Raw genomic sequence first — 24,442 nt, 5'->3', positions numbered from 1 at the left:
TATGTCCCTATCTTTTGAGAGTCATCCGCTCCTATGCCCAAGACAAAGCATCTCCCCAATTGGACTTGTTAGATGGCATATTAGTCTTTCAATCAGTTTGATCATTTCCGATTAGACTAATGACATGTTTAGGTTTATCTATTAATACAAGTTGTTTTTTCGTATTACGATCTGACCACATAATATCGCTTAGTATTAGTTAAATATTAGATAACCAATGAACCAATATTTGCTTTCATTTTACCTTGCGTGCAAAAACCATTGAGGACAATATAAAAAAGGTAATAATGTAATTTATGGATAATTTTATTAAACCAACCTGTTAAAAAAATACAAGTATACAAATGAATATACTACACTTAGGGCATCAGATCCAACATAAATATCACAAACCGGCTCTATTTTGAAATATTTTAAACTTCTATTGTAACTGTAAAATAATTTTTTTTAACCGATTTTTCCAACACAAGGTGCTACGTTACCATACTCCGATGTGTGCATAGCATGACTTAACGAACCAACAAACCAACTGCATAAAGCGCAACTATATGGTACTCCTGAGTGCATATAGCAACTCGCATACGCAATGTTTAGAGAGCTTTATATCCTATAGCATGTCAACTATAATCGATAGCTTTCCTAAATTATTTATAGGGGTTCTTATTATGATTCCATTAATAAATAAAATTAAATATATTTCATTTTAAAAATCAAATATAATTCATACTCTTGAACAAACAAATAACATGAATTCATCAATTAATCTCACAAAATAAATCAATATCAACTAATAATTAATTAAAAATAATTAGCAATATGATTAAATTGAACAAGTAAAACTACCAACAAAGGCTTGATTGCACATATAATAAATTGTTAGGGTTGAATTTGCAATTAGCCCAAAATGTAAAAGCACAAATAGATTCCCTTTCTTGTTTGCAATACAATCAAATGTTAATTGTTGTTGTTACAATTTCATGGTACATACATAGTCCAATCTTAAGAAGATTAGCTTAAAAGACCAAGAATAATAAATTCTTTTACCATAGTCAAGGACTCATTCAATACCGTTCAACACCCAAGAGTTTAGAAAAAATTCATCAACAAATCACATACAACAATAATTAAATTACTATTAACTACATATTCGTTTATTATATATTTGGGTATTAATTTAATGAATAGGTTGATTGAATCTTAACTCGATTGGTATGAACATTGTTGCTAATGCAAAAGGATGTGAGTTTAAGTGCATTGAAACGCATTATCCTCCTCTTTATGAGTTGGGGAGGCGTGTCCAATATCTTTTTCTAAGTCCGAAAACCCCCAAAATTTATATCAACTTATGGAAATTGATTTTAGGAATAAAAGTCTTTCCTTAAATTCAATTTCTCTTGTAAAAAATAAATGATTAAAATTTATAATGAAATTATTAAAAAAACAATTGATAGGATTAGACGTGAAGCACGTGGGCTGAAGTTTGAAGAGAGTAAATTCTAGATATCAATCACTGCTCTTCATAGTTCCGACACCATCTCTTCTTTCCGTTTATAAAAACTAACGCCCAAATCCTCCATCTCCAAGGGTTTTAATCTAAATCTAAATCCACTAACTTTTGAAACCTAAGATTCTAATTTCAAACCCTACTTTCCCCAAATACCCGCTTCAGTTTATCAACCGTCAAAAAAAAAAAAAAGGTAAGCTTTCGGCCTCCATTTCTCTTTTAATTCTTTCCCGATACTTCTTCTTTTTTCTATTGTTTTAATAATTTTGTTCTGATTTCTTTAGATAAATGAACATGAAATGATATGAGGAAGAATTATTGAACATGAACAATGGGTGTTTGGAGAATAGAAAAAAAGAACATGACAATTCACAAAAACGGCCAAAGTCTTACAAATTCGGTAGCAAAAGTGACGATTTTGCCCTAGCAATCGCGAAGGTTGCAGTGGCGCAACTATGTGAAAGCGTAGGGTTTCAGGGTTTTCATCTCTCTGCTTTAGAAACCTTGTCTGATATAAGTGTTAGGTATATTTACAGCATAGGGAAAACTGCGAATCTTAGTGCTAATTTAGCCGGGAGAGTGGAAGGGAATGTGTTTGACATTATTCATGGGTTAGAAGATTTAGGATCAAATTTAGGATTCTCCGGCGCGTCCGATGTTGACCGCTGTGTTGTTAGTTCAGGGGTAGTTAAGGATATTACTCACTTTGTCGGTGTTTCGGATTTTATCCCATTTGCTTATGATGTTTCCGGATTCCCGGTTGTTAAAGAGTCGACAAAAACTGGGAGTTTTTGGGAAAAAGAAGAAGTTCCTCCTGGGGAGCATATACCGAGTTGGTTGCCTGCTTTTCCTGACCCTGAGACTTATGCGACTCGGTTGAGTGTAGAGAATGAAACGATGGGTGTTTCTAATGGGAAGAAGACTGAGTCTGAGTTAGAAAGGGTTGAAAGGACAATGGATCGGTCATTGTTGAATTTGCAGTTGCGGTTTGCTCATAATGAAAATAAAGGAGGTTCTTCACATGGTAGTGGATATGTTGCTACCGAGAGCAATCCGTATCTTGCTGCACCTTTGCATGTTGGGGAAAAGGAAGTGTCACCGGTTGTTCTTCCAACTAAGCTTTCAAATGAAGTGGCTTTGAGAAATCCGGTTCATGTCGATGTGGGAAACCATGTTTCTGTGTTGGAGACATTTGCTCCTGCCATTGAAGCAATGAAGAGTGGGTTATGTGATTCTGACAATGGAAAGAAGAAACTTCTTTATGATCAGAGGCCTACAGTGCGTTTTAAGATTGGAATTGGAAAGAAATCCTTAGGCACAATATCAGATTTCGGTTCACAGAATGAGGAGGACCTTCTGAAGATTGCCTCTTGGTTTGGAAACGATAATGAAAAGGATGACAAGAAAAGACGAGTGGAAAAAATTCTGAAAGAATCTGTAGAAAGCTCCAAGGAATAAGATTCAATTGTAAACTAGGTTTGTTATTATCATCCTTTGTAGACTTCTTGGTGACCAATCTAGAAATGGACAGTCAAACAACCATAGAGAAGTCTCCAGCTTTGACAAATTTCTCGAGGTATGGACATAACAGTTTCCATGATTAGTTCTAATTGAGAATCTTGTTTTTTTCTTCATGTCTTTGTCTGATAATGGATTTATCGGTTTTCTCACTCAACCTGAATCTCCATATGTACACTATGCTCGCAATTGTTAAAGTTTTGTACCATATTGTATTGCCATTTGTTATTAATGAAGGCAGGTTATGGCGTCACATGCTTTCTGAATTTTTAAGTTGAAACCGAAGTTGGAGAACAGTTATTATTTGCTACAATCTTTCTTTAACTTGAATCATGTTGTACACTATTATAAATAAGGCTAAATCCTCAAACTAGGACCCAACTTTTTAGGGGTTGTTCATATAAGGGCCAAACCTGTCAAAGTGTTCATATAAGGGCCTAACTTTTACAAAGTGTTTAAATAAGAATTTTTCACGCACGTTAATCCAATTTGTTGTAAAAATTAGGTGAAAGTTTATGTATTTAGAATAAAATACATAACAATTCAATCCGATGTTGCTTGAAAAGAAAGCAAATAAAAAAAACATTATTTGAAACTTGATATACGTCATTTGAGAAGTACTTATTTGAGCACTATTGAAAAGGTTTGACCCTTATTTGAGCTTTTTCGAAAAGATATGGTCCTTGTTTGATCATTTTGAAAGGTTTAACCTTCATTTGAGCACTTTTATTCAGGTTAGGCCTTTATATGATTATTTTGAAAGGTTTGATACTTATATAAACAACTCTTCAAAGGTTGGGCTTCAATTTAAGCATTTAGCCTATAAATAACACGGAATCTGAATTTTAATTGGTTGACGAATAAGATATAATTGGGATGTACACTATAGGATGAATCTCTATTTCATATTAAATGGCCTTGTTGAGTTGTTTTGTTGACACGTTGATGATAACCTCTAATGACTAGTTATGACTATCTTACTTTAACTTAAATATCCTTGCTCAACATATGCTTAGACATGAGCATTGGGATACAGTCCTCCTAGTACCCAAAAAACACATGAAATTTTTGGGAGCTCGAGTGGGACATATTTGAGTAACATAGTATATGGTTGGCAGACTAAAGCTGAATGGTGAGGCTAGGTAATAAACATAATGATGGTAAAGTACCATGGAAGCTCTTGTATTAGGAATTAGATTACATTTTACTCACTTTTTTTTTAAAAAAGGGGGCTAAATTAATCCTTATATGATAGATTAAAAAGTAAATTGGTTATTCGGTTAAAATTTTTATCCATTTCTACTGTTAAAAATTGGAGCATGTACGTCAAAATGAGGTATACGTGGTAACTGTCTGGTTATTTTGTCAGTTATATCAATTTTTCATAATAAAAATGGATGAAAATTTTAACAAAAGATTAATTTGTTCTTTAATTTAATGTATAGAGATTAATTTGTTCACTTCTTAAGTAGACGGGGTAAAATGTAATTTGATTTTTAATGCAGGGACTTCTACTGCATAATGATTACTACCTTGTTACTTGCCTGGAATCGCATACGATGCATTAACCCACGTTCTGATTTATGTATAAACTAAAAAAATAAGCTTGATGCTTTCATGTGCATTTTAGAGTTACTTTTAGACTAGTGAGTTATGTTACCATAACTCAAATCATTTTTCTTCAAAAAATTGAATGTGCCCCTGATGGACACTTCCCTGTTTGTTTGTTTTTTTATCTTCATGAAGTACCAACGTTTGACGCCTAACATACTGGAATCTGCATCTAACATTTACGCTTAAATTCGAATAACATAATAACCATTAGATCAAGAGAATGAAAGCAATAGTTTCTTAACATACTGCACTGCTTGTTTCAGTGTTTTTATCAGTTCAAGACAAACCCAAAATTAAAATAACAAATGTGATCTTTTATGGTAATATATCTTTAATTATTATTTATATAAATAATGTTATATTTTGTGCTTTTTCATAGTAGATAATAACCATTTAATTATATGGGTTTGAGGATTAAATTGATAGAAATTTTAAATGTGGAGGGTTTAATTTATTGAATTATTTAGAATTAGGATCAAATTAATATAATGTGTAAATATTGAGGACTAAATATGTTATCATACCAGTTAAAAAAATCACATTTATTGTTGTCATAAATCATTTAATGGAGAGTGACTAAAATAGAAACAATCTAAAACGGTAGTGCCAAAATTAAAACTTCTTATAAATATAGAGTATTTAGAAAAACAATAATACAAATATATAATTTCTTTTATTGCTTTGCTTTCCTTTTCTTTTCCTTTCTCTTTTGGTTTAATTATGTTGTTTGTCTATGCTATTAGAAATTTTGAAATTTAATCCCTTTTTTTAATTTTTAGAATTTAACTCCTCCATCACTGATTAAAAATTAAAATCCAATTAGTAGTATATTTATTAGACTTCTATTGATTTTAAATATACGTAATTTAAATATTCAATAGTTTTATTTAAAAATGAAATTATAAATTTGAATAAGAGTTTTGAATTGGAATTTACTTTTTAAATTAAACAAGTAGAGAGACTAAAATTCTAAAATTAAAAGTAGAATGATTAAATTTTAAAAATTCAAAAGTGTAAGGACGGATGGATAATTAAACCTTTCTTTTCACACCTTTCCCATCTACCCAAACTCAATCCAATAAACTATTAATCATATTTTATTAAATGAAATTAATTTTCAATAAGTGGTATTAATGATATTAATTTAATAAATTATTAATTTTCCTAATTAAATATTGTTTTATGAATTGAAATATCATAAATTTATAAACTGGTTACTTGAATTTAATAACTCATGATAAATTAATTACTTGAATTTGTTAGATTTATGAGTTTCATAACTAATCACGTGAAAGAACGTGAAATAAAATATGTATAGAAGCAATAATTCTATCGTCTTTTTAATTTTGTTGATTTGATTCTTGCTTTCTTTTATTTAACATAATTCTCACTTTTCTGTAGCAATATGTTGTTATATATCTATAACAACTATCTCTTTACAACGGATAGAATCTCAACAAACAAATGGAGCCGTTATAAATAGAGTTGATTGCATTTGAAAATTATTGAACTGCTATCATTTGTGATTTCATCTTTGCTTTTAGAAATATTTGATAAAATATTAGTCCAGCCCTGTTAACTACACACTATAGAAACTGCTAAATCTTTCGCTTCATCATACTCAGGGGGCGTGCTTAAACCTTTATCTTCTAAAATAGAAATTTTTTTATTTAGACAATTTAAAAATTTTAAATTAATAAATGTAAAATTACACTTTAACCCTCCTAAAAATGATAAAAATTTGATTTGATCATTTAAAAATTATAAAGATATATGTTATTCAAATGGTAAAATTGTAATTTTATAATTTTAATTTTGACCCTTAAAATTCTTTTGGCTTCGCCTTGATTTGCTCCACCTATTTTATTTTTCTTTTAAGACACAATTGTGAAACTATGAGAAACAGATGTGGGCTTTTTTTTTCTTAATTAATTGAACTATGCTTTTCTTATTGGTATAATGATTTATTTGGCCCCTCAAATTTTATAAAAAAAAATCATTTTATCTCTTCGTTTAATTTTTTGTCTATTTTAATCATTTTTTTTATATAATATTTAGAACTACCTATAGCCTCTCCCCAATCCATATATAAAGGACAATGCGCTTCAACGCACTTGAACCCATGTCCTCTTGTACTGGCAATAATGCCCATGCCAATCGGTCATCTCTTTTAACCCTTAAACTTGTGTATTTTGTCAGATCACTCAAAATGGATGAAAAAATTAGAGTTTTTCAACTTTATTGATGTGACATACATGTAGATCACCATGTGAATGATACATCAACATTTAATTAATTTTTGTAATTTTTAAAATTAAAAAAATTTAAAAAATATTTTTAAAATTATAAAAAATATTTATTAAACTTTTAAAAATTAATCAAAAATATTGACATGACATATACGTGGCAATCCACATGTATGCCACGTTAGTAAAGTTAACGTTTGTTAACTTTTCTATCCATTTTGAGGTGATTTGGCAAAATAAAAGAAACAAAAATTAAACAAAGAATTAAAATAATTTTTTACAAAGTTTTAGGGTCAAATAAGACATTATGTCTTTTTGGTTACTTAAATTATAATTTCTCTACTGTTATCTATATTAAAAATAATCACTTCAATCAATAAAAACCCACCATGCGTCATTTTTAATTTATATTAAATTAAATTATTTTTAGTTTTCATTCTCTCTCTCGATCGCGCTTCCTCTATAAACTACCCATGGTTTTTTCACATTTTAAGCCAAAAAAGAATAAAAATTGTGGGGAAGAGAGTAGAAAATAAAAGAAAAGAATGGGAAAAAAAACATGAGTGGTTGGAAGAAGAGAGAGAATGAAAATTGGGTATAAAAGCTATTGACGTTGGATTTTATTTCATGTTTCCTTCAACTATGAAACAAATGTAGCAAGCAATCTCTTTGTTACATATTTATGAAATATACCAGTCTAATCATATGTATAGACTGCAATTATTTTTATCCGTTATGATTAGTGTTACTAGAATCACCAGTGTTCATTACTATTCATAATTACAACTAAATTTACTTCGCTTTCTAATATAAATTTATAGATGTGGAATGTCTTTAAGCTTTGACTAGGAAGTTTGAGGAATAAATAGTTAAATTTATTGAATTATTTAGAACTAGAACCAAATTAATAAAATGAGGACTAAATATATTATTACACCAATTAGAAAAGAAGCTTTTTGTTATCAATTTAACACTAATTCAACTATACCAATTAGAAAAAGACTTTCCATTATTATACTAAAATTTTAAAATTAGGTGACCAAAGCAACAACGCCATTTGACTTGAAAATATTCTTTTCTCAACACAAATCCAACTATATCTATGCATAATATACATTTCTCTAAGTTCATCGATGGAAACTCATCTTGAAGCAATCTGAATGAATAGGAAAAAAAAGAAACCAAGTATTAAGGTTCCAATGACATATTATAATAACCCACAATAAACAACAAGATGACCCTGTTTTATAGGATCCCCATCCTTTAAATCTCACTTATGTCAATCTCAATGAATACATAAACTTATTATCCCAAAAAGAAAAATAATAACAATGTAACAGCCAGGTCACAACTCGTATTTTGCTCCACCGAAGTAACCAGAAAGAAAAATATTGTACACTTAAAGAAAAAAAACTGGAAAAGGTATAATGGTAACCAGCTGTAAGTGATCCAACAAAAATACCAAATTATATAAGCATGGAACAAAAACAAAGCAAAATGTTAGCAATGAATCCACCCTAGGCCTTTGGTTTTTAGGGTTTCTGTAATTTTTTTTCCTCCCCCCCCCCCTTTTTTTCATGTAAGTTACTTATGCTGAAGTTTCATTTCAGGTTAACAGAAACTGAACTAGAAGTTAAGTCGGAAGACCCACATCATTTTGTAGTTCGGACTAAAGACATGTATCGATTACTTGGCTGTAGAATCCCCAATCTTGGCTTCTTTCAGTGATAGCTATTTGACCAAGTGGATTTTGCTCGACAAAGTTCTGTACATTATCAGCTGAAGCTAGTCTTTCCAAGTAAACTTTAAGATCTCCTCCGTCACCTGAAATACACACAAAAAAGAACCAAGTTATTCAACATTCTTCAAATGATGGAACTTGACAAAACTAGGTAAAAGTACCATAAAGTCCCTTGTACTAAGAGTTGGATTGCATTTTGTCCCATTTACTAAAAAATTAGGCAAATTAATCTCGATACGGTAGATCAAACAACAAATTGGTCATTCTAAAAATTCAATCCATTTCTACTGTTAAAAATTGGTCCTAGATGTCAGCATGTGGTAAACGTGGCACACCACGTGTTATTGTCTAGTTATTCTATTTACCACGCCAGTTTTTACTGGTACAAATGGATGAAATTGTTAACAAAAAGGACTAATTTGCTCTTTAATCTAATGTATAAGGACTAATTTGCCTATTTTTTGAGTAGAGGGGGTAAAATGCAATTTGACTCCTAGAGCCTTCATAGTACTTTTACCACAAATGTAAATAATTCCAAAAGTTGTTTTACCTAATGAATTATCCTTCATGTCGAACTTGAATGAATGAGGAAATATTGCGGTATGTGGCTGCAAAGATTAGTAGAAAATCGAAAAAAAAATATATATATATATATCAGGGACCTATGTTAGGAAGACAAAGGAAAATATTAGTGATCTAAACAAAAAAATAAAACAAAATGAAGTAGTCCGTTAACTTACGGGATTAAGCAGTGCTTTGTAGGGAGAATCATCTATCAACAACGTGTTTGATTCGTTATAATATCCCTTCTCCCATGGAAGATCAGGGTCATGTTTTTCCCAAAGCTTCCTCAAATCTTTAAAAACCAAGGGCTTATATTTATGCCCAAGAGTATTGAATTGTGTCGTGGTGCAGTAAGACGAATCCTAATAAATATTGTGCATAAAGCAAATGAATCAGAATTGGAACTGTTCCCAGTTTAATTGCATATAAAATCGTAGTTGATGCAAAAAGCATTAATGAAATTAGACCAGTACATTTGTATGTACCCAAATAATCTTCAAGAATTACGACATATTACTTCATGAATTGTTCAAGCACGGCATTACTACGTAGGCACTCAATATCTTCTCATGCTATCTCTTTATCTTAGCTCTTATGTAAAATGGTGTCAGAAAAGCAACTAATCCTGAAACTAAGGAAATTGAATTTCGTTACTCATTGGGTTTTTTCTTCTTTATGGAACAGAAAGCAAAGGCTAAATGGCTCGAAGATTCAATGTTTGCTCTTGCTAGTGATTGACCACCAATCAGCTGGAGCACTTTCTAGGCAGGGACAACAAGATGGCCTTTTTTCCTTTTCTTTTCCTGAGAATTCTAAGCAAAGGTTAAACAGCTCAAAGATTCAGTCTTTACCCTTGCTGGTGATCGAATATCAATCAGCAAGAGCAATTTCTTAGATGGGTACCAAGCAGGCCATTTTTCTTCTTTCTTTTTCTGATAACACAAAAGCAAAGGTTAAACAGCTCGAAGATTCAATCTTTACTCTTGCTGGTGATTGAATACCAATCAGCAATAGCATTTTCTTAGGTAAAGGGACCAAGCAGGCCTTTTCTTTTCTTTTCTGAAAATAAAAATCAAAGGTTAAACAGCTCGAAGATTCAATCTTTACTATTGTTAGTGACAACCATCAATCTTGAATGCTTTTAGCTTGAACATTTTCTTAACTATAGATAACGACAAGGCAATGCTATCGAAGATGACTTAGAAAACAAAAACATAAAGAAGAATTATGCAGATTGCATGGTTTAACAGAAAGTAAAATGAAACAGGCCATAATTACCCAACAAAACAGCAATTTTTGTTTCATATCTCCCATCAGAAAATCAATAAATCTTTCCACATTTTTCCTGCAAAAGTTCAAAATTCCAGCAAGTAAGATGATACATCAATTCTCCATGGCAACAATCTAGCACTAAGAGAAGGCAATAAATTATTTGTTTCCAAAAGAAAAAAAATGAGAAGTACCTGTTTCTTGAAGACCAGATACCAACTTCAAACCTCTCACAACAGAACTTCAAAAAATCATCACAGTAGGGTCTCTTAAAAACTGGCAGAAAAGAAGCAAATTTCCAATTAGTTTTAAAAATATTTAGAATGCAAAAAGCATTAACAAGCATATAAAGTTTTTGAAACCAAGTTCTTACCTGCCCGTCCTGCAACAAGTGCATCTGGAGTGCAATCAATTGAAGGATTATAGACTATATCGGCAAGTAACCCATTCAAATCAAGAACAAGCAGCTTTTTCCTCGATTGACTAACAGGAGGTATAGCAATAGCAAGAGATACATCACTCGTATCATTTGCATCAAATGAATCAATCTTTTCTTCACTATTCCCTTCATCCGATAGAGTTGGACCTGAAACAGTATTCGTTTGATCAGTGTTAGTAAGGCCAACTTCCTCAGGATGCTTATCAATCTGACTTTGATCACTACAGTCCGAGGAATCAAGCTGCTCCATCCTTTTCCTAAACTTGGTTTTCTTTCTAATCGCTGACCTTGTTTCTGAAAAAATCTGGGCTGCATCCTTGCCTGTCTCGAAAGTTCCCACAAATGAAGCTTGCGACTCATTTAATTCTACAAAGCTACCTTGCATTTCAATATTGGCTATTGAGAAAGAATCAGAATTGGTTGAAAACCCATGGTTTTCATGCAATGATCGTTTTCTATCATTTTCCTTAACCAAGTCAGCCTCCATGTTTCCCCCAACCTCCTCAATTCATTCCCTTTTTTGATAGGGCCCTGCAATAAGTATCAAATGACATGATGAAGCAAACTTACTAATATAACATGCAAACTTCATGCTCGGCGCTATTAGTTAACCATTCATGATTCCACATAAAATTTTCTCTTCGTTATTTAGGAACAACCAAACAATTCAATGGATTGGATATCTAGGCAAACAGTCTCCCATACCCAGAGTCTAAAATACAAAAATAGTCTAAATGCTAAAATACATATTCTAACTCAAGTCATCCAGTTAAATTATGAACAATCTACAGAACACATCTATATTTTCCAAGTTTATAAACTCACATGACCTAGCAAAAACATTATAGTCCAACCAGCTTTTTGAACTAAGATTCAAGTATGGAGAGTTGTATTATACCCCTATGTTGCTTGGACTAAGGATAAATTTTTTGTATTCTTCCATAATTTTAAAGGGGCATACACTTCTATAAGTCGGACACAGATAGTTCAAGGATAATGAAGAGTCGAAGGAACATAGTTATACCTTTTAGTTGTTGATTTATCTAACTATACAAACTTAGTATAACTCAACATTGGGTTTCTTACCATAGTTAAACCAACATGAACAAATAAAAGTGCATAAATCTGGTAAAACAAATAGTTTTTGAATTCCACTGCTGTGGTGTATATAAAAAATAATTGTACTCCAATCAGGGTGGAAGCCAGGGTTAAATGGTATAATTGCACTTTTAATCCCTTTCAAAAATTAACAGTTTAATTTAGTCCATTTTAACGAAAACAAATTGCATTTCTATCCTCTCCAAAAAGTCAATCATTTGAACACACACAAAAAAAATCATCTTCTGCCCCCAAGTCCTTTTTAATTTTATCTTTGCCTCAACACAAAATTCCAGGCTTTTCCGTGATTACAATAGCAAATCCGTTCTTAGAACAAAGAATTAAGCTTAAGAAAGAACATGTAACAACACTTCAAATACACAGAGAGAGACCCATAAATCCTAACACAGGGTATGTTAAAAACCAAAAAAGTAGGTATTAAGAAGAAGAAGAAGAAGAAGAAGAAGAAGAAGAAGAACAGACCTCTTAGAGAAATGGGATTCAGTTGTTGATGTCAGAGATTGGGATTTTGTAGAAAAAGATAAACGACTTATTAGTATCCTATAGATCTTACTTTTCTCTTATATCTACCCACCGCCCCCTCTCATTATTACTTTGGGGTTAAGCTACTTGTAAACGACGCCGTTTTATGATCAATACTTTCAGTTCTTTTGGATCTGGTCTGGTTTTTAACTGTCCGTACCAATCCAAATTCCTTAAAAATATAACTAATATCTTTAAAATAATAATGACTTAAAAAAAAAAAAAACTGAGGGTTTTCCACTCGCTCTCTTGCTGCTCTTCTGTCTGCTTTGTCGCCCCCTACCAAAGCGAAGCCAGGGTTTTACAGAGAGCTGCAAAACGACAATGACCACAGTCGTTCCAACCTCCGAAGATGATCCCGCTCTCGCCGTCGTCCGCTTCACGTCCGAACTCGCTTGGGCCGATGCTGGTCCAGAGGTAACCTCAATTTATTTTCCAAAAAGAAATTCTTAAATCAGAAATTTTAAATTTTCATTAATTTTGTTTTGCTCAATTATGGTGGAAGGTTGCGGAGCCGCAAGTGACGAGACTTTGTATGGAAGCGCAAGAGTGTATAGTGATGGGAAGATGGTTGGATTTAGCTTCTTTGATGCTCACTTCTGCTGATTTGGTGTTTTCCAAGGTCTCTGATAAAGGTACAAATTACCCCTTTTCTTTTTATTTATTTGAATAATTTGGGAGATTTATGAATTGAGATGAATATTATTTTCTTAGCTTCATTCGCGTTTCATTGAAGTTTGTGGAATTCTTAATATTATGTCAAGTTGTTGCATTTTCTTAAAGCGTGTTTGGAATTACAAACAAATAATGTTTTCAAAAATCTATAAATTAAAGATTCAACTTTCTGGAAAATAAATGGTTGGTTTTGATTTTCTCCAGTTTTAATCATTTGAGTACATAACAGCTACCAAGTCTGCAACTTCTTTTGACAAAATAGTTGAGATCTTTCAAACTAAGTTTTATTTCTTACTTCTTAGTGCAGTAGATCGAACTTTTGTTTTGAAGTCACTTGTAACTTCTATTTATTTATTTGAGTTGCAATGGCATGGAAATGGATTCAGCTGGTGTTGTTAAGGCATGCGCTTAGGCCTTTTGCCTTAGCGATGTTGTCAAGGGTGCAGGGTGCTCTCTAGGCACTAGGACCCAATGTTGCCTCTAGGTGTAAGGCAAAAAAAAAAAAAAAGACTCCAACTTGAGTGAAGTAAATCGCTATATGTACATGGGTGAAACTTTGTACGTGTCTGTCTATGAATTTATCTATGTATATATGTCATATATATACATATAAATCTCTATATATATATGTAATATATATATATCATATATATGGTCTACTTTATCTACAAAACATGTAAATTTTTTTGTTGGTCAAGATGGTCCATTTCTATGTTGAATACTCAAATAATTGAGGAATATAGAATTGGATTCTATTCCTTTCTTACCAGTGAAGATATATCTAACAAAAATGTGAAAAATAATAGAAGTTAAAGGTAACCTTGGTTGGGTGGGCTTTTCTTTTTTGTGCCTATTGCCTTGCAAAGAGTGCGCCGAGGTGGACCAAGTGCATGCTTAATCAATTATCAAATGGACCTCATGAGAAAGGGTCTGAGGCGCTTTTGTTGTCTAATGCAAAGGCACGAGGCGTACGCCTTACAACACTATACCTTAGTGCCAGACAAGAAAAGCAATGTAGACCACTTTAGGCAAGTTGCATTTGATAATGTACATGCGTGATGTGCCTAGCCTACAGATGAAAATGGGGTGGAACTTATGTTACTTGTGTTCAGGTGTGAGTGATGCATATATGTATCTGACACAATCATGGTTAGATTTTTCTATGTTTTTTCATGCATTTGGAAGATCTTTGGAGGGTATATCCTTGTATCCAACTATTGGACACAAGTGCCGAACATGGGTACTTAGAGAAAAATGAAGGGTTCGAGCAACATAGGATGGGACTATAATTTGCCCCCTTCTTACTTCCATTTCTCCCACTCATTAAGCTCATTTAACTCATCCATTTTAACTCTCTCAAAATGTTGACTTTTCACTTTAAGGATGCATGGTTGACTTTTTTAATTTGAGCCTTCCAATTTTAACTCTCCTATTAACTCCTGTATCGGGATCTTTAGGTTCCTTTTGAACGTGCCAAAGGTCTCAGTCTATTTTACGAGACTCAATTTAAGCAAAACCTTGGGACTTAGATTAGGGATAATCGAGTTTTTGGTGTCTAGTACAAAATTAGTTGTCTAAAAAATGGGCCGGTGGTTTTCATTTATGCTGTGAAATTGGAGCCTCAAGATATAGGTGCCAATGTAAGAGAGCTTGGAAATTTGAACTCATTTCGAGAGGCAACAACAAAAGTTGAAAATGAAAAGAAGGGAAAGAAAAGTGTGAATAAAGAAAACAAAACAAGAAGAAAGAAATGAAATGAGTGAAAGGAAAAAAAAAAAAAGAAGAAATAGGAAGTTCCTAATGGAAAGAAATGGTTCTTGGTTTGCCTTCAAATAGTTATTTGGTCTAGACTATCCTTTCTTTTGTAGCCTTGAACCCTGGGTTACATTTTGTGCCTTTAAATCCATTTTGATCATACATGATTAGCTAAGTTGAAGAATTTGTCGTCAGATTTTATGCCATCTATTAGAACTAAAATTGAATTTTGGGAGAGATTTGAATTCTCAAAATGGTAACACAATAAAAAAAGAAGAATGCAATTCTAGGGTAAAAACCCAAAGTGGGTGGAGTTTAAAGCAACCCTGATTTTTTTATGCCACCCATAGAATTCTTGAGCTTGTGTTGAAAGAGAAACCCAATCTTCGAGGAGTTAAGTAATGTTTAAGATTTTTTTTTTATGCCACTCGTATAATTCTTGAGCTTGTGTTGAAAGAGAAACCCAATCTTGGAGAAATTAAGAAACCTTTAAGATTTCTAAGGTAAAACTTCAGTGTTTTAACTTCCAAGTAATGTAAAAAGGGGTTTTGATTTTTTTTTAAAAAGAGTTTTGTCTTTGAAAATTCCTAATTTTTCTTAATATTTGTGATTGTTTGGATGTTATGGTGTTTTAGATATATTGTTTGACATTGCTATGTAATTGTGAATTGTTTGGATGTGTTTATTTGTGATTTTTGGCAGTGTTGTGATGTTTTGGATACATTACTTGAAGTTGCTATTTGATTATGAGTTGTTTGGATGTGGTTGTGCTTTGGATAATTGTAATCTTGCCTTAGGCGCTGATTTAGATACTTTGGTTTAAAATGAGTCCAAAATATAAAATTTGACTGGATAGATTTCAATAATCTTAATCAAACTGTTTTTTCAATGTTAAAGAGTGATTTTTGGCATATTGAGCTAAGGATTTTTCTTGAAATCAGGCTACATTCTTTTATGTATATATATTAAAATCTAAACTCATTTTAATGAAATGAGTAAAAATTATATGATTTTTAAAATGGATGATCCCTTGGCCAAACTTTGGGGAGGCCAATCTTGAAATCCTTGGCCAAATTTGTTGGGGAGGAAGAACTTGCAGTTTTGCCTTTTTAAAAATCCGAACTCCCATTTCTAAATTTTCATCTAAATATGATTTTAGAATTCAAAATGCAATTTTTTTTAATTAATGGACAGTCCCTTGATAGAGCTTTTAGGGAGGGGAGTTCTAAATTCTCCTCTGTCGAGCTAATGGAAGAGGAGTTTCAAAATTCCCCTCGATTGAGCTAATGGGGAGAGGACATCCAAGTTTTTCTTTTTTAGATCCTGGGCACTTATGAGGTTCAGATTTCTCAGGAAGTTGGAAAAATTAGTACACATGTTACTTTAGAGTTCAATCTGTTTCACTAAAACATTTGGATACCTCTATAGGTGTTTGAATACTTGTGTAGAGAGAGATACACATGAAAAATGTTTTTTAAACCATATACATATATGTGTGTAATTATTCAATTGTGATAATCTATTATTAACATGTTACAGTCTATTCCTGAGTTAAAATAATGGGTCCTCAGCTGCCATGTCAAAAAGGATTACATTGATTATTATTAGTAAAAGAATTATCCTTTGCAAAATCAAATGAGTCATACTTTTTTTGAAAAATAATACAAAAATGATTTTCATATTTTGCTGATTATCGTGAAATATGAAAAAAGTGTTCTTTATTTCCAAAAAGAAAATTTTAAGTCAATTGGAATTAGAAAATGGAAGTGCCATGGACTTCCAATTCCCTTTCTAAAATAAAACCTTTAATTCTCAACAGTCATGACAATCTATAGTTAATAAGGTACTGTTTTTATTACTGGTCATCGTGGGTGCTAATACTTTTCTCACACCTAATGGTGCTCTGGAACCCGATTTTTGTTTTGTAGACCAAAAATATCTTTTTGGTAATCTTCAATTAATTTAAAACTTTATTGAAAGGATAAATTCTATATGTTGCCAATCGTACTAAAGGAAAAAGATTGGTCGTGGCTTTATATTATTTTCCAAAATTCATCTCGTGTTTCAAAAATCCATTATGACATAAGGGTTCTAGTGCTTAGAGTGCGCCTAACAACACAGATTCAGCTGATAACATTAACATTTCTCTCCTAACTTTAGATATATTATTGCTGCTATATTGCTATTGTGAAGTTATAAATTTGCATTGAATATCTAGTTTTATAAAAAAAGTAATTTTGTTATTATCTTTTACAGATCTTGAGTGCATCTTTACTGTTATCTGCAATCTTGCCTCGAAGCTTGAAAATCTAGATGAATTTGAGGTGGCAAAACTCGTATCAACGAAAATAACTCAACAACCAAATGACAAGCCTGCACTGCGTTTAAAGATGTAATGAGTAATAATGATCCAAACTTCTAGCTTATAGAACTTTCAAGGCTTTCTCTAATGTTGACTTTCTCTTTCCAGCTTGTTTAATCTCTATAATTTGTTGGGGGCCCCAGATAGCCGGTTCTTCGTGTACATGCAAGCTTTAAATTTGGCTTTGAATGGGAAAGTTGTTGATCATATTATACCTTCTTTTAAAAAGATTGACTGTTTCTTGAAAGAGTGGAATATTGGGGTCAAGGATCAAAGGAACCTTTTCCTTACCATTGCAAATGTACTTAAAGAAAGCAAAAGGTATAGAGGAACCCAAAGCATAAATTCATGCCTGTGCCTATTATATATTTTCTTTCATATTGGATGCACACTTACATATACTTCAACTTCATGCTTGTCCTGCAAATCCAGCTCTGGAAAGTATTCTTTCAAATTCTTGACCAAGTACTTGGCAACTTTCTCTGGTGAGGACTCGTATATAATTAGTGAAGCCAAGGAGGAAGCTGTTCGTTCTGTCATAGAATTTGTGAAGGCTCCAGACATGTTTCAGGTATTTTACTATCATATTAATGTTGTAGATCCTAGCTGATCCGAATGCAAACATTTCTCCATTTTATTTGCATGAAGCTCAGTCTTCTCCTCATGAAGCACACACACTAGTAAGAGCTAAAAAATAATTTGTACCATATTTCTATGAAACGGTTTATTTCCTCGCCTGCTAAGGATCCCATCCAATTTCTAATGAATGAAGATAACCATCAATTCTGGTATAACTAGTACCTATTTGTTTTGTCACCATGAGAGGGGATGATTGGGATTGCTTAAGCAACTCACAATGGAGCATATGGTTTAATTAGATGCAAAGCGAAGAATCTTACCAAGGCTGGACATCAGCACATCCTCTTGAAAAGTAGGGTGCCTTTTTATATATGTAATATGTAGCATATAAATATTCTGTACGGAATATGTTGAAATTGATTCTAATTTGTGATATAATTTGATGAATTATGAGCAAATCCAAAATCTTTCTAGATAGAGCCAATCATTAGTTCCCAGTCGTGGGGCCTGTGGAATCAGATACATAAATCAGTTAATAAAACAATACCCATCTCAAAGATCTTATAAAAAACAAACCCCTACTTCGCTGCCCTCTTTTCTCCTTTTCTTTTTCTGGGTTTACAACTTTTCTCTATGGCTTCCATCTTAGAGCTTTTCTAAGATTTGGCTTATTTTGTTTCCATTTTATTTACTGCATTCTTCTTATTTAAGCTCGGGGTTAGTTATTAATTTTTGTTGTCCTTTTGTAGTGTGATCTATTAGATATTCCTGCTGTAGCACAATTGGAGAAGGATTCTAAATACGCATTGGTCTGTCAGCTTCTGAAGATCTTTTTGACCCAGAAGTTGGATGCCTACCTCGAATTTCAGGCTGCTAATTCGACCTTAATGAAAAGTTATGGTAATGTTTTATCTTTCTTTTTACCTATTATAATGGGCTATATCATGGGCAAATTTGATATTATTATTACTTTCCATGGTTCAGGTCTTGTTCATGAAGATTGTATAACAAAGATGAGATTGATATCATTGGTTGATCTTGGCTCAAATGAATCCGGACAAATTCCATATGCTCTCATCAAGGATACTCTTAGGGTAAGTTTTGCTTAGCTATCTGTTGACCACATTTGATGCATGATGCCATAATCTAGGCTTTTTTCTTTGCAGATCAATGATGACGAGTTGGAATTGTGGGTTGTTAAGGCAATAACTGCTAAACTAATGGACTGTAAAATGGATCAGATGAATCAGGTTGTGATTGTAAGGTAAGCTGTTAGTTCTCTCTTTCTGGTGATTTGTGATTTAAGTTTGTCTAGTTTGATTTCTTCATTCAACATGCAGCCGCTGCAGCGAGCGCATTTTTGGCCTGCATCAATGGCTGTCTCTTCGATCAAAACTAGCAACATGGAGGGTAAAGTATTTCATACAATAGATGCTTTGTTTATTATTATTATTTTTAATATCGAACCGTTTGAAAACTCGTATTTTTGTTGGTCATAGTTGAAAACATATCCCAGTTGTTTCTGCTTGTCCGTAATTACTATCTGCATCAGATTAATCTTTTTTGTAGTGAAATATTATCGTGTCCAAAGCAGTATGAGTCTCTTATTTTATTGAACTTGCGTTTATACTTAGCAACCCAACCCATTTCATTCACCAGGGCAATGTTGCCAGTCTTATCAGCACCATTAAAGCAAACAAGGTTGTTGAAGAAGGCTTACCAGCGGGGCAAGGTACAACAATTCGTTAAGTCATTTATATCTATTTTTTTAAAGCCATTTTTTGTTAGATGATCTTGTTTATCCGCAATAGATCCGGTTGTGAGTAGGGCAAAACCATTTTATTCAAACTAGTTGGTTTTTCTTTAAATCATATGATCTAGTCGTAAAATTTTGACACTGCAATTCTTGATCTTGTTTTGTTTACAAATCTACCAATGCTAAATTTAATCTAGATACGGATGGATTACTTGTTCTGGCCTTGTGTCGGTATTATTTTTTCATTTCTCAATATTGTTTAAGGTATTAATAATTGGTAACAGCTTTTGTAGTAGAGGTTGGATTGCATTTTGCCCCTTCTACTAAAAAAAATGGGCAAATTAGTTTCCATATATTAGATAAAAAAATAAATTGGTCATTCATTTAAAAATTATTTGTTGCTTATGTTACAAATCGGCCTCTATACGTCAACATGAAGTACACATGACATGTCATGTGCCATTGTTTAGTTGTTCTGTTAATCATGCTAATTTTAATGATAGAAGAATTTGTTATTATTAATGATTCTTGATATATTAGATGATGGTGTTTCCATGTGATGTCATGGTTATTTTTTTCCTTTTTGTGAAAAGAGAGTTTTATTTTGGAGAGTTTGGTATTTGGTTGGGGTAGTGTCCACTATTGCAATTATTTATTGGATTTTATTTTATTAATATTATTATCATCATCGTGAGTGATGTACTTTTTGCTAACTAATATAGTGGATAGTAATTAATGATAAAAGAATAGAATATTTGTTAATAGAAATAGTAAAATGAATTATTGAAGTTGACCTGAATAGGTTCATGAATCATGTTAGAAAGTTTATTTAGTGATAGATCTGCACGCATCTATCAACGAAATTAATCATTATAGTAAATTGTTTCTATTAAAAACATTTTTTATTTTATTGTTGAAAGTTGGAATAATTAGATTATTTTGTGTTGAGATTTGGAATAAAATGTAGTCCTAATCATAATAAATAAAAAGTCTTCGTATTGGTGGGGTTGGTCAAATAATACCTACCTTACCAAGTTTATAGGAAGGCGCCAATGGTAGGTCTTTTAACTTCCAATGTGTTAATGCAATTTAATTATTAGTATATAATAATATAGGCGTGGCTGACTGCATGCAGCACATTTAGGTCTTTTAGACCGCTGATAAATTTTAGTTAAAAAAAGAACAGAAAAAAAGAAGTAAAGAAGTGCTTGCGAAAGTGGGTATACGAAACCAGGAACAAAAATAAGGGACACAATGCAGTTTCTTATGTTCTATCTTCTATATTTATAACAAGTGAACTTAAATTTGTGATAATTTTCCCATTTTTGTACTTTTGAAGACTAATATACTTGCCACTATATCCACTCTTCTAGACTTGGTTTGTAAAACCACTACAAAAGATTTTACGATCAAATGTACTCTTACAAATAATGTTCTTTACTTGAATAGATTAAGTGCTTTCATCGCTAATACATCAATTTATATAAGTCTTTTAATTACACGGAGTTGTTTGAAGCTTCTTAATATATAATTTATATTTAATTTTACGTGTTTGAGAATCAAATTGATAAAATTTGTAAATGTAGAGGGTTAAATTTAATAAATTATTTAGAAGTAGGATTAAATTGATTAAATATATAAATATTAAGGACTAAACTTGTTATTATGCCAGTCACTTTAGTTAACCATTTAACGAAATTTGACCAAAATAGAAACAATCTAAAATGTGAAATGATCTAAAATGTTAGTGATTAAATTGAAAATTTTTATAGTTAGGTAACTAAAACAAAATGGATGACTAATTCTGTAGCTTATTTTTTTGTGATCAATATAGAAACAATATAAAACGTCTGTAACCATAATAGAAATGATCTAAAATGTTAGTAGTTAAATTGGATAAAAGAATATTAATTCTATAGCTTACCTAATTTTTTAAAATTAAAAATCGCATATGCAAAATTTTTTAAAATGAATGAAGACATTGAGATGGTATTCGATAATCATGAGTTGCCAATCAACATCTTATTTATCCATTAATAGGTTATCAGACAATTCTAATTGGATTTACAAATTATAATTTGAGTATTAATTATTTATCCATTAATTCACATATGGAAAATCCAATCTCTCAACTATGCTATAAGTTAGGCCATATTTTGATATTTTACCATCTTTCTTTAATGAAATCAATTTGCAATTATGTAATTCATAATTGTTTAACTTTTTTATACTTTATAGGACTAATAACTTAAAATGCTTCCACTTCAAATATAAATATTTTTGTCAATCATACTTTGGTTTAGTTGATAAAGGTGGAAGTCTTAAATCTTAAGTATTCATATTTGAGATCCATCATTTGTAATTATATATGTGGGTTTCAAAGTCTCACCATGTACAGCTGTCATGTGTGAGTTTAGTCCAGTTAATCTAGTTTGTTGACTTTAGTCTGATCAGACTGTAATGATTTGTTTCTACTTTATGATTCCTTAAACAGTCTCTGTTGTAATGGTTTGATATCGTATCACTTTCAATATATATATATATATATATATATATTATATGGACTGTTTGGATTAATCTGTTTTTGAATTGAGACAAATGTTTAGAACTATCTATAGTCCCTCCCCAACCTTTAAATAAGAGGATAAATGAGCTGCAATGCGGTTGAACTTACGTTCTCTTGCATAGGCAACAATATTGATATCAACCGACTTTGAGTGATTTCTCATATTAAATTTATCTTTGCAAGATTTTATTTTGGAATTCTTTTCACAATGATCAAACATAGAAAAAAAAGAGTAAATCATTATGAATAAATTATTTTGGAATTCTTTGTCCTCCTCTCATAATTCATAAGAAAAAATAATTTTAAAAATTGAAATAACAATTTATCAATAATATTAAAACAAATTTTTTTAAAAAATTTTTGTATACATTTTAATAACATTTTAAGATTAGTTGTGTAAATAAATAAAGCCTTATATCCCATTTTGAGTATTGAAATAAACCCTTATTTCTCATTTTCTCTTGTTTTCAGTATTAAATTTTTTATTATATTATGTGTATAATTTATAAATAAATTGTAGTACGAAATGAATTAATATATTATATTTAAAATATACAATTAACCTATACATTGCGAGATAAGAAACTACAAAAAATATCAAAATAATTTAATCTCTTTACCATTTATAAAATAATAAAATAATAAAATAATAATTTTTGAAAAGAATTTATATTTAAAAAAATATATTTTTGGATTCGCCGCTTATGTGCGTAGAGAGAGAGAGGGGTACATTGAATGTGGTCTAAGTGAGAGTGGGACGGATGCATGTATTTCATGTAATTCCACAGTCGCAACCACTAAAATGGAGACGAATACAACTTTTTGAGTTGCCCCCATTAATTGTGGATAGATTGCATTTTCGTCCATTTGTCCCAAAAAAATAGATACAATTATAATTATAAAAAAACCTGAATTGGTCGGTCAACTAAATTTGTATTATCTACAGTTAAAGAAAGGAAGAAGCCCCAATTGAGTTTTAGTTCGATTTGTATGATATTGTTGTCAATGCAGGAGGACGTGAGTTCAAATGTGCTGAAACGTATTATCTTCTTATTTATGGGTTAGGGAGGGACTATGGGTAGTTTTAGATACTGTGTTAAAAAAACAAATGTAATTAGCATCTATAATGAAGCAAGTACATGTGTTAAATAATTAACTTAATGCAAAGTTTGGGTCGGAAATCAATACTAGTTATAGTTAAAAGAAAAGCCCAAAGGGTCTTCTTTTTTATTTTGCTTTTTGTTTTTCTACATTATAATGCAATTTTTAAATTTAAATTTAAAAATTTAATTTCCACACTTCAATTTTTGACATAATTTAATATCTATACTTTTATAATGTCATTAATAATCTAAACTATCAATATTTCGATTAAAATACTGACACTAATTTTTCTTAAAAACATTATTACATGAAAAAATTATTTAATGTAGATAAGTTTGAATGGGTGTTTATAATAAGGGTAAATTACATCAATAGTCACTCAACTTTGAGGTAGCTGAAAAAATAGTCACATTGGTTTCATTTCAGTCACTCAACTTTAGAAAAATGACAAAACAGTCACTATCGTTATTAAAAAGTGACAAATCAGTCACTTATTAACAGTTTCTGTTACTTTCTTAAAGGGATTGCTAATGTGACAAGTTAAATAGTTGATGTGGCCAGTTAACTTGCCACGTTGGACAAGTAGTCAAAGGGTGAAAAAAAAAAGATGATTGGTTAAGGGTAAAAAGAAGAATAAAAGAAATGGAGAAGAAGAAGAAAAGAAGAAGAGGAGAAGAAGGGAAAATGGAAGTTGTTCAATCTCTTGCTCAATCTCTGAAAACCAAAGGGAGGGCGAGAGTGGTGGAAACAGAAAGAGAAAAAAAACCCTATCTTTCCCTTTTTGCAAATCAATGGAAAAAAAACCCTAAAATCAACCCCCCAATCAAGTTACCTCCTCCAAAAAGAAAAGGTTCCAACATTAAAAAAAAAAAAAAACAAAATCAAATCCTGCAAACAAGAAAGGAAAAAGGGGAGCACATAGATTACAACCAAAAACCCAGGTCAAACAAAAGCACAGAAATCCAAACTCTTAACAGTGCACAAACACAAAATCCCGTCACGTTCAAGATCCAAATAAAGATTTTTTTTGGTGTTCTATTTTTTTTGTATTTTAATTCGAAACCCAAAACAAAGAGAGAAAAATATCTTTCTTTTATTAAAATTTTTAC

The 24,442-nt window shown here is 31.5% G+C and overlaps 3 protein-coding genes across 5 annotated transcripts; 2 read left to right on the top strand and 1 right to left on the bottom strand.

The window, feature by feature from the left end:
* Positions 1–1,493: 1,493 nt before the first annotated feature.
* LOC105798108 (transcription initiation factor TFIID subunit 8) lies at positions 1,494–3,275 on the top strand. The gene is made up of 2 exons (XM_012628026.2): positions 1,494–1,697; positions 1,789–3,275. Exon 2 carries the CDS (start codon positions 1,829–1,831, stop codon positions 2,960–2,962), a length of 1,134 nt encoding a protein of 377 aa, XP_012483480.1. The 5' UTR covers positions 1,494–1,697; positions 1,789–1,828; the 3' UTR covers positions 2,963–3,275.
* A 4,795-nt stretch (positions 3,276–8,070) lies between these two features.
* Positions 8,071–12,613, bottom strand: LOC105798107 (uncharacterized). Of its 3 annotated transcripts, none has more exons than XM_012628024.2 (7): positions 12,477–12,611; positions 10,830–11,426; positions 10,651–10,732; positions 10,466–10,532; positions 9,364–9,549; positions 9,174–9,231; positions 8,071–8,706 (listed from the first exon to the last, which is right to left on the bottom strand). In XM_012628024.2, exons 2-7 carry the CDS (start codon positions 11,380–11,382, stop codon positions 8,552–8,554), a joined length of 1,101 nt encoding a protein of 366 aa, XP_012483478.1. In that variant the 5' UTR covers positions 11,383–11,426; positions 12,477–12,611; the 3' UTR covers positions 8,071–8,551. The 3 variants fall into 3 exon arrangements, 2 of the variants coding, with proteins under 2 accessions (XP_012483478.1, XP_052476689.1); XM_052620729.1 differs by lacking the exon at positions 12,477–12,611 and having other exon boundaries at positions 10,830–11,042; positions 11,183–11,401; XR_008188690.1 differs by having other exon boundaries at positions 8,615–8,706; positions 9,174–9,285; positions 12,477–12,613.
* A 102-nt stretch (positions 12,614–12,715) lies between these two features.
* LOC105798106 (uncharacterized) lies at positions 12,716–19,881 on the top strand. The gene is made up of 10 exons (XM_012628022.2): positions 12,716–12,953; positions 13,042–13,171; positions 17,223–17,358; positions 17,437–17,649; positions 17,761–17,899; positions 18,657–18,807; positions 18,892–19,001; positions 19,074–19,171; positions 19,248–19,317; positions 19,567–19,881. Exons 1-10 carry the CDS (start codon positions 12,861–12,863, stop codon positions 19,654–19,656), a joined length of 1,230 nt encoding a protein of 409 aa, XP_012483476.1. The 5' UTR covers positions 12,716–12,860; the 3' UTR covers positions 19,657–19,881.
* The last annotated feature ends 4,561 nt before the right edge of the window (positions 19,882–24,442 follow it).

This window comes from Gossypium raimondii, chromosome 9 (assembly GCF_025698545.1).
Source record: "Gossypium raimondii isolate GPD5lz chromosome 9, ASM2569854v1, whole genome shotgun sequence".
NCBI lineage: Eukaryota > Viridiplantae > Streptophyta > Magnoliopsida > Malvales > Malvaceae > Gossypium > Gossypium raimondii.
The sequence above is the reverse complement of the archived record's forward strand: the minus strand, read 5'-3'. Positions and strand labels throughout refer to the sequence as shown.